We start from the raw sequence: 15982 nt of genomic DNA on the forward strand, positions 1-15982 counted from the left end.
TCCTGTTTGTTCCTCCCGCTCACTGAATGACTTTCCATGTGTTGTTGCAGACATCTCAACAGCGAGCACGCGCTGGACGACAGAAGTACAGCCCAGTGTAGAGTCCAGATGCAGGTGGTGCAGCAGTTAGAGCTACAGGTAAAGCCCTTTATTTCTGACCTTCCCTCGGGGTTCTGCAGTGGGTTCCTGTGTGCTCGGTACTCAAAGTCCGAAGCCTGCGGTCGTCCTTTATTATTGTTTTTTAACTCTTTGCGCACATTCAGCCTGGGAACTGCTACCCTGACGTCTGGTCGCCCCCAGGCCATGTGTGTGTGTGTGTGTGTGTGTGTGTGTGTGTGTGTGCAGCCAGTTCATGGCCACCACCTCAGCTTTTCCATCTCTCCCCCATTCTCCCTCCCTTTCCTCGCCTCGTTTTCCTTTCTGGTTACCTGTTGCTGAACGAATTCCCTCAAGTTGCTACTGGTGTTAAACTGCAGTTTGGGGAGAGGAGTGTGGGCACAGGGAGGTGTGTTGTGCCATGTCGGAGTGGAAGGCATATGAGGGTCATTCCCCCTCCTATGTGGCACCCATTTCTCTCCACCACTGAGAACCACTGAGTGCTGACGGCACACATTGAAAATATACACACACAGCCAGGCACGGTGGCGCACCCCTGTAGTCTTAGCACCTTGGGAGGCTGAGGCAGGAGGATCACAAATTCAAGGGAAGCCTCAGCAACTTAGGCAGACCCTGTCTCAAAAAGTGAAAAGGTCTAGGGGTGTAGCTCAGTGGCAGAGCACCCCCGAGTTAACTTCCTAGTACCAAAACAGATATATTCACATATATGTGAATAAAATGTGCATAAATACTTGTATCTATTTACACATTTATGTGCATAAATACTTGTATCTATTTACACATGGTATGATTTGGTGTTTAGAAAGCCATTGTGCCATGCTGGACCTATTTCATGACTTGTTCACATTTTCCTAGGCGTGAGAGAGGGGGGCATTGCTAAAGGGGGTTCCACCGCCTGGTACGGCTTGTTGATAAAATACCATATTTGAACAATAATCCCAATCTTGGCATAATTAATAGAAAATTAGTTTCTAGAAGTAAAAATTGGGTCAGAAATAGAGATTATTAAAATGTACAGTTACAGAAGCCTGACCCTGTAAACCCCATTTATGCAACCAAGTTCCAGAGCGCTTTTGAGTACCCGTGACTCTGCGGCTTCTTCCTCTGGCTGGTGCCGAGTGGGCGAGAGGTTAGTCAACGAGGCGAAATTAAAACAGCACTGCACGTTACGTGGGTACCAGCCATCGGAAACCTATTTTGTATGCAAGGCAGCAATGCCGAGATATATGGAGAGCCCTCGGCTAAGTACAGGAGATAATTACATTTGGAATTTCACCGAGTTAAGTCATTTACAGCTTCAAATAGTTGCAGAGAAAAATCAGCCCAAACACCACTTAAACTTTTTGTTGTAAGTTTTCTAGATAGAAAGAATCTTTTTTTTTTTTTTAAATTAGCTCTCACCTTATATGACAAATTGTGTTTTGTTAGTAGGATTTTATTTTCTAGAGCTAGTTAATGTTGTCCATTCTAATGACACACAGAAACTTAGCAGAACAGTAAGATATTTATCCAGGCAAAGGTCACATCAAAAAAAATCCCCAATTTTTGTATGTCTTTGTAAATATCCTTAAACCTAACCTGTTGTGAAGAAGGAAAAAAAAGTGATAGATTTAGCAGAGGCTGAGGAAGGTTTTGACATTTTAAATAGTTAGGAGACCAAAACCAAAGGGTACCACTGTAGAAGAGGTGAAAATGCCCTGAGGTCCGTACCTTGGTGCCAGCTGCAGAGGCTGTCCAGAGCCAGCGGTGCTGGGATCACCTGTGCATGACCACAGCAGTGCCAAGTCACTGGCAGATCCCTGGTTCTCAGGTGAGATGGCGAAGCAGCCCGTGGCCCAGGGTGAGGGGAATCGAGTGGCATTACGCCGTTAGCCCCTCGGGCCTGCGTTCCCGGCTGCCTGGATTGTGCACGCCTCCTGTCCTCCCCTCCCACCCCTTCCTTCCTGGCCAAGGTGGAAAAGCCTGTGCTGTCCCCACGTGGGTCAGGGCACCTCCTAGGCTGCACGAGTGCTCGCCAGCCCCGGAGGTCACGAGAGGCGAGCTGAGGGTGTTCCCTCACTCATACTTTCTCACTTAGCAAGTGGTAGGCAGAACCCCCACCCTGCGCCATCTTGGCTGCGCCTCCGTGGGGTCCAGTCGTGCTGACAACAGGCAGGACGGCCCCCTACATTCCATCCTGCAGAAGTGACAGGAGACCACAGAGTTCTGGTAACTCTCCAGCAGAGCCACCCACCCGTTGGATGGTGCTAGCTGACGCTGACACATTCTTGAAAGTGCCACACATTTACCCAGAAGAGGGTCTCGATGTTACAAAGAGGTCACACAATAACAGATTTTGCCCATCCGTTATGCAGTCAGGTGACACAGAGAAGAAAGGCCAGCAGTTTTAGTCTGTAACCCTCTTGAGCTCCGACGAGCCCTATCCAGGCCTCACTTGAGGGTCTGGGGTGCATCCTAGTGCTGCAGGGGACCCTGGGACAAGGCTTCCTGTTTCTCTGAAGCTCAGCAGCTCCATGTCAGTGTGGTCGCACTTGCCACTCCTCAGGCTGGTGTCGTCGGGAAGTGCACTTCTGAATGGACCCTCGACTGACGGTCCTGGTGCCTATGGAGGCTGAGAACAGGGAATGAGGCCCCTGCTCCAGCAGGAACACGGGAGCAGACACGTTTATGCATGGAGAGTGGCCTTTGCAGGTGCCCTTTCCCAGGACACTGTCCCCCATCCTCACATCGTAGGCTGGGGTTCACCTGCCCTAGAGGGAGTGCCCTCTACCTGCCTGGCCCAAGGGCTACTTCTTTTCCATTAGAGAAGTGTACCCTAGTCCAGGAAATTTCCTGAACCGCCAGGCATCTCAGAGTGGGCTGTAGAATCCACATGGAGTAACTTGACTTTGAGAACCGTTGGTACCATTGAGCCCTCCAGGGGAGAGCCGTTCCCCAAGGGTGGTGGCTGGGCCGGAGCAGGAGGAGAGCTCTGCAGCGGCAGGCCCACAGGGCCTCTGTCCACACAGCAGCCCTTGAGCCTGGAGCACTGGACCAGACCTTCCAGCGTGCAGTGATGGAGGCTCCTGAGGTCTAAACTAGAGGATCACAGTAAAGGACCAACAGGAGGCTTCAGAGGGCAGATTCAGGTCCAGCAGTGACCGTCACCAGTGGAGGCCACTTGAGCCCTGGGCTGTGTACGGGTCCAGGCCCTGGCATCTGAACCCCAGAAAATTCCACTTACCCATGAGAGACGGCCCTTTGTGTCTCGTCTGTCAGTGATGTCCCTCAGTCTCAGGGGACAGTGGCTAGAGACGCTTCCCTTCGCAGAGCTGCCGATGGGCTCCTGTACATGAATCAAACCAAAAGCAGGGCTTTTTGAGGTCAGAGAGTACAGTGTAAGATTTCATCTCTTGAATGTCCCCTTGACAGATTCTTCCGGAATGTTGTACAAAGGGGTGGGTTAGAAGTGGGGCAGCGTTCTCACATGGTCTCGTGCAGGTGCATTCATGACGTGCTTATCTGTCAGCCTTTTGTGTTCAGGGCGGGGGGGCTTTCCACTTGGAGGCAAGGAAGCGTCCTCTTCAGCAGACAGCAGCCAGCCAGGACCTGCCTCTCTCGGAAAACCAGGCATGGCTACCATAGCTGTCTTTTCCTGACGAGAGATGGGTTTCCTTGTGTCCCAGGACTGCGCCATGGGGTCAGACTGTCCTGAGTCCTGGGGTGGGGTGTCTTTGGCATGCAGGGATAGAGAGGACTGGGAGATGAGGCAGAGCCTGAGGGCTCAGGACAGTGTCCTGCAGCCCCGTCACTGAGAGACCCTCTGAGATGGGTATTAACGCAGCAAGAGACGGCGGCAACCCAGCGGGGACCGCAGCTCTGCCTGTGGACGGGCAGGAGTTAGATGTGCGGCTTCTGCTGCTTAACACGTGACTGAGGGAGCACCATGGTGATCAAAGCCCGGGCGCCGCTTCCTCGCCAGGGACCAGCCTCCACCACCGCACCAGGCCAGGTTCCTAAGTGGGGGAGGCTTTGACAAGGACAGTCTGGCCGAGGGCCCTGGAGGACTGAGTCAGATTGTAGGGTGAGGGAGAAGGACGGCGCTCGCCTTCCTGAAATCCGTGTGTCTGTTCCAAACGAGGCGGGCTGACCCGAGGTCTGCTTGGCTGGGAACGAGGGAGATTTTTGAGACTTGGGGTTTTCAGTTTAAAAGCTGAGAGCGTCTTGGGCAAGCTGGGGACAAGAGCGCTCGAGTGCCCCTCGGTCCGCTCATGATCATTTCAGAGGAGCTCAGGGACCACTCTTCCCGGAGCTGCTGTCTGCCAAGACACTGTCCCCAGGTCCGTCACATCCTCGCCTTCCCTATGAACAGCGCTCACCCTCTTCCCTTGGTTCTCAGTCATTTTTTAAAGAAAACCGGGAGGTTAGGGATTAGCCTGTGTCTCGCCTCTAGTGAGCACGTGTGGTGTCATGCTGCTGCTGTGTTGGAAAAGGCGGGAGGATCCCCATGGTGAGGGTGACCACCGCCAGCCTCCTAGATCCCAGGAGACAATTTCCCTGCCCACTCCTCCTGGAGGAGCACCCCGAGGCAGAGGCAGGCAGAGTCACTTGCTCCAAGCCACCATTAAATACTGAGCAAAGCCTGGGAGGGCCACACGGCCTGGCAGCCCGAGCCCCTCCTCTTGCCCAGGGGTCCCCGTGGCCCTTGGGGCTCTGGGCTTACGCCGTGAGCTGCCGAGGCTGGTTTTAAAACCTGGCTGGCCCGTGGGTGGCGTCCCCTCTGCTTGCCAGAGCCGTCTCCTGTGGAGCCCGGCAAGGTCCCTGGGAAGGTCCCACCTGCGCGAGGCACTGAGAGCTCTGAGAAGGTGCCGCAGGGAGGGACGTGCAGGGCTGCCCTGGCGCGTGGGGACCAGTCCCGCACCACGCCTTGCTAGAGGCACTTTGCCTGCCATGGGGTCCCCATTAGCGGAGTGGCTCGTCCTCACCCAGCTCCAGGCCTCAGTGAGCGGCTCTAGCAGTGCAGCCTGCTTCAGTCCTCTCTGACCCCCTGAACCAGCTCCCAGAGCGAGCTGGGGACAGAGTGCCCGACAGTGGTGCAGCCTCGCAAGGACACCGCCTTGCAGCTGGGACCAAGGAGGAGAAGAGAGGGAGTCCAGGTTTCTCCCTTCCTCATCCCTTGAACACCAAGGTGCTGACTTTTCATGATTCAGAATCCTGCCTAACTCCGGGAGCACTGGAATTCCTAGACTATGACTGACTGTTAGTGTGCGTCTGCTTCAAATGTCAAGAGAGCCTTTAAGAACAGCTCGTGAGGAATGCTGAGACGGGACGGTGCGCGGGGACGGGGAGGGCCTGCGGCCGAGTGAAACGAGCCATGGACTGCCCGCCACCAGCGCCTGTGGCTAAGGAGTCTTGACAGGTTGTCCCTGGGGCTGAGCTCAGCGGGCACTGGAGCTGCCCTGGAGTGGAAAGGAGAACAATGGCGGCTCAGCCAGTGCTGGGTTTGCCAGCAGGACTTGGGTTGTGTTCCTCCCAGGGGTCAGTTATGTGTGTGCGTGTATTGTGTGAATGTGTGAGGGGTGTGTGTGCATGTGTAGTGTGTGTATAGTGTGTAGTGTGTGTATAGTGTGTAGTGTGTGTATAGTGTATAGTATGTGCATAATGTGTGTAGTGTGTGTATGTGTGTAGAGTACGTGTGCGTGGCAGAGGGCACTGTCTCCCAGACTTGCCTGGTTCCCTGAACACGTGGAGTCCTTGTTCCAAGGAGACCACCTGCTTGCAGATGTGGAAGCGTGGGCTTGGCGGGGCAGGGTGGTGTCTGCTGACTTTGCACGCCTGCTCTGGAGGCCCAGAAGCGGAGACCAGCTCAGGGGTGAGGGACAGAGGCAGAGGCAATAGGAAACTCAGGTGATCCCTGTGATCCCATCCGACTAAGCCCACAGTGCCCGCCGGGACCCTGGTCTTGTTTCTGCCCCCTGCTATCTGCACACCCTCAGATGGTTTTGCCTGTGGCCTCAGTTTCCCCAGTACTGGAGGACCTCAAGTGCCCAACCAGGCCTCACCTCCATTGAGAGGAGTGACCAGCCTGGCCCTTGTTGTCCTCCGTTGAGATGTCGGCACCACTGGACACAGACCAAGCCCGGTTCTCGCTGTAGCAGTTTTGTTTCCCTGCTCTGCTAAGGGACCGCAGAATGTCCTTGGTCTTCTCCTGCAGCTCTGCAGACATGATCCGAGGCCACACTAACAGAAGAGGGCATGGTGTCCCCCGTGCAGGGAAGATGCTGCAAGAGCCAAGGGGGATTGCCCGCGAAGAAGGACTTTATCTTTCCGTCCCCTAAAACCCGAAAATCATTCCTCTTCCCAGCTAGCCCAGCTCCATTGAATCCCTGTTGTGTGGACCCAGATTCCAAACACACACTCAGCCAGTGTAGACTCTTGTAATTGTGCCTGAATTCTGAGTATTCACGAGGCACCAGCCCCTGGCCTACACAGGGCGCGTCTCCTCTCCAGAGTGACCCCTCAGAGCTCAGATGGCCATTGCACACACAGGAGAATGGACAGCGGAGCACGGGTCAGAGCCGCAGGTGACCACCCCCCGTGAGCAGCTCCGCCTGCCGTGACCACGGTGGTTCTTGTCTGCCACCCACCTGTTGTGGCCCACCCGTTCTCGTCTTGGTGTCACAGCGTTAACGTTTCTTGTTAACTTGCTGGAGCTTTAGTCGGCCTTTGGCCTGCACCAGCCACCGCCTCTCCCTGCCCTTCCTGGGGCTCCTTGCGGTTCAGAGGGAGCTGGAGTCTGCGGGCCGAGCCGAGTGTCTGTGTCTCCATTCTGGGAGGAGAGGGTGTGGGAGGGCTGGCGGGCAGCAAGGCTCAGGGGTGATGCGTTCAAGCCGTAGGGGACACAAGGCCCAGGGGTGATGAGTTCAACCCGTAGGGACACGGACGCCCGTGAAGGACCAGCCAGCGCCACGAGGGCCCTGCGGCTCCTGCAGAGCAAGATGTGGTTCCTCGAGTGTGAACGTGTTGCCTTTTTGCCCTAAAACACAAAGCCAGTCTGGTGGGTTTCTTTTCCTAATGGTGGGAACAGTTTGTTGGGGGTGACCGTTGACCAAGCCCCCGAGCCTGTCTGGGGAGTGGTCCGGGTAGGTTTGCGCTGACCTCAACACAAGCTGCAGTTCTTCCTTGTTACGGGACCTTCCCTGGGATGCTGAGCTGAGGCTCCTAGGAGCTCGCCACGTGGGTTCTTCCAAGTCCCCCCCTTCTTGTGGCTGTCACCCGTGGGGTTGTGCGTGTGCTGTGGACACGTGTCCAGGGGCTATCTCTCCAGTACAGTGTGAGGTTGGCGTAGGCCAGCAAAAGCCCAGCCGGGCTGACATTTGGATGGACTGGTTCCTTTGGATGTGGGAAGCTTCGGTGTTCCTTTTATCGGACTTGGTTTCTGTAATTGCTGCACTAACAACGTCACTCCCAAATTAAGTCATATTCAGCAGAGTCTTGAGTAAGTAGTACCTCTGACCCTTCAATTCGGGTTGTCCAGCATGGCCAGTTCCTTCTTGTTTTTAAAAAGAGCAACCTAGCTGGGCACGGTGGAGCACACCTGTAATCCCAGCAGCTTGGGAGGCTGAGGCAGGAGGATCACAAGTTCAAAACCAGCCTCAGCAACTCCATGAGATCCTGTCTCTAAATAAAATATAATAAAAGGACTCAGGGTTCAATCTCCCCTATCAAAAAAAGAAAAGGGCGCCAGAGATGCTTCATAGTCCTCCTGCTCTGTGACAATTTTAAAACCAACCAGTTTTTCTTTTTTTAATCTAAAAATTTTTTCTAAGTTTTAATATAAAAAAATAGCTTAGGAGACTTCACATAAAAAAAAAATAAGTAACTGCACTAAAATGCCATTCCCAACATTTTAATTGTTCCAACTGAGTCGCTTTGGGAAACTGAATTCCTTCAGCATTATGTGTTCAGGGCTCCCTGAGTTCGGCTGTTCGATAACTCGCTAAAGAGCAGGATGAATAACATAAAGTGACTCCTAATATGGAATCATTTTCATTTCCTGTTTGTTGAAAGATAAATGCTAACACTGTAAGGCTTTTTCTTCTTCTTCTTCTTCTTAATTTATTCCTCCCTGAGCCACAAGGGAATAAAGAGAACGAAAAAAATCAAACGCGATATGGTTTGCGACTGAGTCATCCAGCCAGGACGAGCCCGTGGTGCTCTGCTCCTTTTGTACCTTGCCCTCTTTTCCATCTGCCCTCATGCCCGAGCCCCTCTCCCCGCAGACAGTCACTTCCCTACAAAAGTGAAGCATTTTCAATTTTGGAATAATTGTCATCTTGCAAAAATTGCTTTCAAAAGGATGTAAGGTGAATTATGTCACATAGAAGGAATGAGCCCCTTCGCATTGCTAAGGTATTATTTTGGACAAATGGTCTAGAAAAGTATTGAAATAAAACTATATGTAGATTCTTTCTCATTCTCTCTCCCCTTCTGCCCTCCTGCTCTCCCTTGCTCTCATTAATCTCTCCTGTATTTTCACTGAGGCTCTCTGCTGTTCTTTTAAATATACCTTTTACCTTTGGGGGGATATATTTCCCCCTTTTTAAACCAAAGTTGTCACTGTCTATTCCCTATGCCCAACTGTCTTGGGTCATCAAAGTCGTTGAGTTAAAACAGTCCAAGCACAAAGGTTGTAGCACCCAATAAGTAGGAAGCCAGCACCTGCTCTATGCCTCCAATCAGAAACGTCTCCTGACATCAGAAGACTCAGATCATGATAATGGCGGGTCCCCACTTGGACATGGGTGTGAGCTCACTCTGTCCCCGTGGGGATGGGGACCGCATGGCAGGTCCCCACGTGAATACGTGAGTGAGCTCACTATGTCCTGGTGGGATGGGAACTGTCCACCAGACTTCTGACCCTGGTTCTCTCTGCTGACGTCACCCGCCAGCACCGTCTTACTCTGTGCTACCTGTGAAGAAAGGTGAGCCTACGTCTGCACAGATGTATCCATCTGTCTGGGTTTCTCCACGACCCCAACAGGTGGGTCTACGAGTCGTAGCTGCCTCACTCACCATCCTCTGAGTCAGGCTGGTTAACAGGCATGATTCACCTGTGTCTTTACCTGGGCCTGCTCCCCAGGCCTCCTTGGTGCCGGCAGGTCTGGAACTCCCCAGTTCAAGGCTAATGCGTCTGGTCTTGAGAAATCTCACACTCACACCTCCGGTTCCTGGGTGTTTAGCAGTGTGTCTATGAATTCCAAAATGAAGAGGCCAGCACATGGTTTTCTCACACTTCGTGGAGCCATAGTTACATGGAATCTGTGTGATTTAGTTAAACAGCCGTGCATCTGTATTCACAGAGATAACGACCCCTTTTCTTCCTACTAGCTTGCTAAAGACAAAGAACGCCTGCAGGCCATGATGACCCACCTGCATGTGAAGTCTACGGAACCCAAAGCCGCCCCTCAGCCCGTAAGTACTGGTGGACATCAAGGGGGCCCTGACACTGAGTGGTCCTCTTCTGCCTCCTGTCCAGGTGTGGGGAGGGGGACAGCCCTGCAGGAGCAGGTTTTCGTGCGGAGGTTTCTGGTGCCCGTTCCTGGTGAGGGCAGTGTGCCGGGCATCTGGGGAGACACAGGACGAGTCAGATATGGTCCTTGCCCGTGAGGCCCAAGCTACCAGCTCTTGTTTGGAGCAGAGTCATCTTCGCTGAACCCTGGTACTGAAACGCATTCTGAGCGCTTGCCAGGGGCGGGACCATGGCAGCAGAACAAAGAGGCATCTAGGCCAGGCAGGGCCAGGGACAGTGTTGTGTTAGTACAGGGGCAGGAAGAGTCCAGCCCAAGTGACGGTCAAGGGGAAAGGACCCTGTCGGGCTGCTGCAGCCCGCGTGATGGAGACGCCCAGTGCACCCGGCACCCGGCGGGAGTGAGCTCCGCGCAGGCAGGACCAGGGTTCTCCTAGGTCTTGGTTCCCTGTAGAAGGCCTTGAAGGGTGCCATCGCAGCATGAGCGGTGAACACCCAGGTGCGAGGATGATGCCCAAGTGCAGATCCTGCCTGGGACCTTGCTCCTGGGAATGAGCTCTCTTGAGCGGGTGTCTCTCTCTCTCACACATGTTCCTAAAAACCTCCTGGTAGCTTCAACTGATTATTCAAAATGGAGACAGTGCTTTGCCTCTTGATTTTAAGATTTGTAAAATTTAAAGGTACACTGCCTTTATTTGATTTTGCTGGGAGTCACTGTGTGAAAATTAATTGAGCGTTGACAATCTATAGTTAGTACCAGCAATTTTAATCAATATGCAATGATGCAGCATAATGGCAAAGTATTGGTTTATCTGTTTTGACTGATTTTTTTCTATAAATAAAGCAAACACACACCCATATATGTATGATTTATGGTGATAGAAATAAAACGGAGTCAGACTATTAACCCAGCAAATATGGTAGCCTGCCAAGATGCAGTTGGCAGACAAAATTAATGTCTGAAACAGAGCACATTACTGAGATATAGGACATAAAATCATTAACCACTCTGCGCATCCATTTTTACTAGGAGAGAGTCCTTAGTCCGTGTACTTCCCTGGGATGGCTGTAGGACTGGATGGGCAGGTTACCACCAGGAAGGAAGGAACCACGCCTTCGGCTCTGCCCTCCCCCAGCCCCTTCTTCTGAGGAGGGTTCTGGGAAGAGTGGAGCCTGCAGTGGCATGGCTGGGGACCCAGGGCACGCACTGTCTGGAGCCCTCGGGAGGCCTAGAGACGGCTCCAGTGGAAGTTCTCCCACCCGCTGCAGGGGAAGAAGGGGGTAGTGCCTTCTTCCTCCCTGGATTCAGGTCGGATTGACGCAGCACCTAGGAGAGGACTTGTTGGGGGCTGTTTGGCAGGAGGAGGGATCTGTCCACAGAGAGGAAGGGCAAGCCCGCGTGGGCGCCATATACGTGAAGTCCACACCGGCTGAGAGGACCCTTGGGAATGGCCCCAGGGACCGTGCTAAGCCTCCTGTAAACAGAGAAAAGCAGCAGTGGGGGTGGGTGAACAGGAAAGGATGGTTTGCCTTGATTAGTGTTAAAAAAAAATGTTTTACATTCTAGAAAATTATAACTTTGAAGGGGACCTCCTACTAAATTTATTTTTAACTGCTCTATTGAAAATTCTCTACCCCTAGTCAACATTATCTCTCAGTAGCTCAGCACAGTATTTCTTTATTAAAAGAAATAGGCACGAATATTTTTGACTGAAAAATTAATAGCTTTTGAATTCATACACAGCAGGTTTTCTTTTGCAAAGAAGTCCAATATCGCCGCACAGCACTTCTATAACCATTTATTTAGAGTCCAAGTCAAACCTTTGACAGCTAGCACAGCTCTACAAGGCAGGATAAAGAGCCCCGAGATGTAAACCAACAATGGCCGTCTGTGTGAGGCTCGCCATTGTCAAATACATAGATTGTTTGGATTAGTTTATGTAAATGTACTGTTGTATTACCCTTTGGGAAAAAAAAGATCACATTTGTGTATGAAAAGTGGTTCCCTTCACAGGCTGCTTTATAAATCCCTTATCCTTTAACTTGCATGTAAGAAGTGAAATCGGTGCCTGGCAAGCAGATACTGTGTCACACACTCTGCCGTCCGAAAGAACCTGCCTTCTTTTCATTTATTGGAAAATAGAAAATTTTATTATAGATACCATCTTATAAATCAGGAATTATTAAAATATGTATAGGTGAGGCATTGGGAAATTAATTATAGAAGATAGACGTGTGATGTTTTGCATAAATTTTCACTTCCTTGCCAAGAAGAGCGCGGAGGGAAGGGCACAGCACACACGCCCTTGGCACTGGTGACTCTGGGGGCCCAGCGCGGGGGGCCACCCATCTTCACGTGCCAAGTGTCCCCACTGGCAGGTAATTAATTTGTTGGGCCTGGTGTTGGAGCCTGGTGTGAGTTTGGGTGCCGGGCTCGTGCCGAGGTGAGCCTCGGGGACTGGCGGCGTGGCCCTGCCATAGGTTCCGTTCCTGTGGAAGAGCAGCTGTTTAAGAATCCTTAGTCACTGAGTGACAGAACACCTTGCTGTAAGTGCTGCCCGCACTGGGTGCTGTGGGGTGCGAGTCTCTCTGCTTGTCCCCAGTCGTCCCGGCTGTCCCTGCCCTTCTTGGACTGCTCTGATGTCAGCTGGGATGCACTGTCTGAATCCCAGGGTGGAGGTTCTTGGATCCAGATGGCTAGAGGGGCACTGACCACAGGACAGTGGCCACGGTGGCGTGGATCTGAGCGGGAGCCCCTGGGAAGAGAGCCGGGGGCCACGGCCATGCCAGTGCCCTGTCTTACTGTCCCTTTCCTCTTAGGACTGTGCCCAGGACGCGAGGGCGGCTGTCCTCCAGGGGAGTGTCTGCCTGGGAAGGCAAGCTCCTCTTCCAGCAGAGATTGATGGGGCAGGGAAGGCGATGGCCGCTGGCCTTGGGTGTCCGGGTTCAGTGCTGCCTGAGAGCCTGAAAGGTGGGCGGGTAGAGACCTCTAGAAGGCCAGGCCGAGGGGGATGAAGGCTTGGGAGCGTGTGGCCGCGTCCTCGGGGTGCATGCTGGGAGGGGAGGCGCTCCCTGCTCTCGGATTGCTCCTGCGTGGAAAAGGGTAGAGAATCCCTGGGGGTGGCTGCAGGCTCTCAGGCTAGGCACCCGTGGGTGGCGAAGGGCCACCTTAGTGCAGTGCGGATGTTTTAAAGGACCCTCCCTTCCCAGGGAACGCGGTGCTGTGGCTAGAGCCCTAAGGAAGTTCCAACCTGCCCAGGCACCCCCGTGTCCCTGCTCACTGCAGGGAGCACTGGCTGCGGGACAGCACCCGCAGAAACCCGTCGGTTAGGGCTTGATGAAGTTGTTACGGATTTCTTTAAAAAGACCTTTTGCTGTCATTGTGGCAGGGAACACCATAAATCCGGTTTTATAACCTGGAACAGAGCAGTGTGCCCTGCTCCGGGGTAGAGCTGCGCCCGAGGGCCCCCAGATGGGGAGCAGCATTCTCTCAGATTGGGTGGGCGAGGGACACCATGCTGGTGGCAGGGCCTTCCCCTCGGAAGTGCCGTGAAGCATGTCTGGAGAAGCAGGCCGGGTGACGTTCCTTGTTACCCGTTTTCTTTAGCCACAGCAGTTGGGGCTGTTTGGAAATGGCTTTTAGCTACTATAAAAACTAAAGTACCCCCCCCCCCACGAAGGGCCAGCACACCCTGGGGGAGCGGCAGGTGGCACGGGCTGCCGTCCGGGGCTCTGCAGCTCCATGCTGCTGTGTGGACTGTCCGTCGCCCTGCCCGCTCACTCGGGCCTGGGAGTCTTGGTTGTGTGTCCTGCTTGCTGCACTGTAGCAGGCCTCTGCCAGGGGAGGGCAGTGAAGGCTCTGGACAGCCGGCAGCTGCCCCCGTGCCCTGCCTCCTGGCCTGGCACCGTTGGGCTCTGATTCAGTGATTCCTGCCTGCAGACCTCACTGCTGTTTAGGCAGGATTCGGCCAGTGGAACCAAGGGTCCCCAGTGTGCGCGTCCCTCAGGCTTCGGTTCCAGGTCCCCCTTTGTTCTCTGAACCTGTTTTCCAGTGAGGCAGGAGCCTCTGGATGTGCCCACAGCAAGGCCTCTGTCTGGGGCTGACATCAGCAGTCTGCTTATTTTCTTAAGACGGCGTGACTCATCTTCTTTGCATAGGAGAGGAGGTCTCTGGGTGAAAAGTGAAGATCCATCTTTTAAGAAAGGACCGAGTACCACCGTGCGTAGCTGAGAGACCTCCAGGGCAGTGCTGTGGCCACGGAGGGAGAAGAGTGCTAGGGGCACACTCAGTCTGCTCTAGCAAATCAAACGCTGCAGCCATTTTAAGTGACAGAAGAATTTAACTTTTGGCCAGAGTTTCAAAAAGATTATCTCTGCTGAAATCATCTGTGATGGAAGCCTGCCATGGAGAGAAATTCAGAGTTACTAACTTTTCTAAACATAGCAACTTCTTTTTAAATAGAAAATGAACACAATAAGAAAAATGGGCTTTCCACCAGGAACAGACGCCACCCCCCCCCCTCAGCCCATCCCTTCCTGCTCTGTGCCCTGGGGCGGGGCGGAGGAGGCTCTCCTAAGACCTTAGCTGAGATGAGAACCAGGGAGCCCAGGTGCCCACTTTCCTAATGAGGAGGAGTATCTCCTGGTGTGCTGGGCCACTCGCCCACGGCTGCCGTCCTGATCCCCTTCTTCAGAGCCTCTGTGATGGGCGGTGCGGGTTAGTCTGGAATCCCTCCAGCGCTGCCTTCTCTCGTGGCCTGTCGCTGAGATGGTCTCCTCTCAAGACACGGCTGGACCAAGATTTCCCAGTCGAGGAAGTCACAGTGCAGTGGAAGGGTGGCCATGTCACTGGCTGCTGGTCCAGCTTCTGCTGGTTTTGAGAGGCAGAGCACCCTCCATCTGGAGTGCACGCTTTTTTGTTCTCCCTTCCCTCTCAGCTACATCATGTTTAATTTGAAGTCTGGGCTCCTTTGGCAAATTAGCAATTAGAGCGATTTTGTGGGGATGTGTGTATGTGTCATTAGTTTCCCTGCAAATTAATAGCAAGGGCAGGGGTCAGCCGGGAATTTTCCACTCGACGGCAGCTCCTCCACGCAGACCTGGTTCTGGATTTTGGATGGCCACAGCTGCTTTCGCCACCCTCTTCCTCTAGGAACTGCCTTTTAATTAGTTTACCTCATAGCCATCATTACAAACATTACTGCCACCCCTCCTTGAAATAGAATTACTGTTTCTACAAAATATCCCAGTGACATCTTGCACCACCGTGCACCGATGGAGGGGTCACCCGATGCAGCATTTAATCATTAGATCACCTCCATCCGCGTCTCCTAATTAGAGTCCTTACAATACATTTTTATCTGGTAATTAGCTGAGATTGGCTGCTTCCTCTGAGGCTTATTAGAGCCAGCCCAGCAGTGGGTGTGAATCACGGTGTCATTTGTCAAGCCTGGTAAACCCTCTCTGCTCCCTTCTGGCTCGCTGTTGATTTCCACTTGCTACCCACACTCAGAAGCATCCAGAAAATTCCACCTGTACCTCTTTCTTGGTGCGCTGAGCTAACCTGGAGGGATGTTGTTTCTCTTTGTTGCCCTCTGTGGTGGGATTGGTGCAGGTCTTAAGAGCTTCGTAGGAATTGAGTCCTTTTTGCATCTGGGGTCACTGTGTGGGGCTCCTCTACTTTTCTTGGATGTTAGCAACCAGAGGGTTGGGCTTACCCTCACCAAATGTTCATGAGGTTCGTTTTGGGTGGTTACACTAGGAGACCAGGCTTGATGACCTTCCCAAGGGAGTCAGGAGGAGTGTGTGTTTCCCAAGGACATTAGTTTTCTTGCTGTGTTTTAAGCAGTGTGATTAGAGTAATGGTCTTAACCTGAAAAGTGAAGTGGAGAAGCAGAGTGAGTCAGAACTGCGAGTGTCTGGGCCATGGAAGCGCTCTGAGGCCAGCGGCTGTGCCTCCTTCCGCCTTGCAGGCGCTCAGTGACGTTCCCAGGCTTTCACTGGATCTTGTCAACATGGGGCATAACAGGAAGCAATGTTTTGCCCATCCACCAGGTGCAGGAGGTTGTGCAGAGGGTCGAGAGCTGTATACATGTGTGGTTTCACTTTGGTCCAGGCCAGGAACATGGACAGTTGAGGTTCTTTCCCTAGGCCTTGGTTTGCTTCTCTGTCGCCTGTGAGTAACAGCACCGTGGATCTTGGCGGCAGTGCGGGAACTCAGTGGAAGCACTGGGGACGGCTGTCTAAAGTGCGAGTTGCTCATGTGGCCAGGACCTTCCCGAGTCCTGGCTGAGCAGCGTCTGCATGACAGAGATGTGTATCTGTGAGCTGTGTGCACTCCTGCCTTGGCCCGTGGCA

At 53.1% G+C, this 15982-nt stretch overlaps 1 protein-coding gene across 6 annotated transcripts in view; it reads left to right on the plus strand.

The window, feature by feature from the left end:
- The window catches only part of Foxp1 (forkhead box P1), a 516185-nt gene that overhangs the window by 483959 nt on the left and 16244 nt on the right, over positions 1–15982 (plus strand). For all 6 annotated transcript variants that reach the window (XM_078033591.1, XM_078033596.1, XM_078033595.1 and 3 more), the window contains 2 exons: positions 51–138; positions 9487–9570. In XM_078033591.1, coding sequence (XP_077889717.1) covers positions 51–138; positions 9487–9570 — 172 coding nt within the window. The remainder of the gene's footprint in view (positions 1–50; positions 139–9486; positions 9571–15982) is intronic.

The sequence above is a fragment of the Ictidomys tridecemlineatus genome, chromosome 16, assembly GCF_052094955.1.
Source record: "Ictidomys tridecemlineatus isolate mIctTri1 chromosome 16, mIctTri1.hap1, whole genome shotgun sequence".
NCBI lineage: Eukaryota > Metazoa > Chordata > Mammalia > Rodentia > Sciuridae > Ictidomys > Ictidomys tridecemlineatus.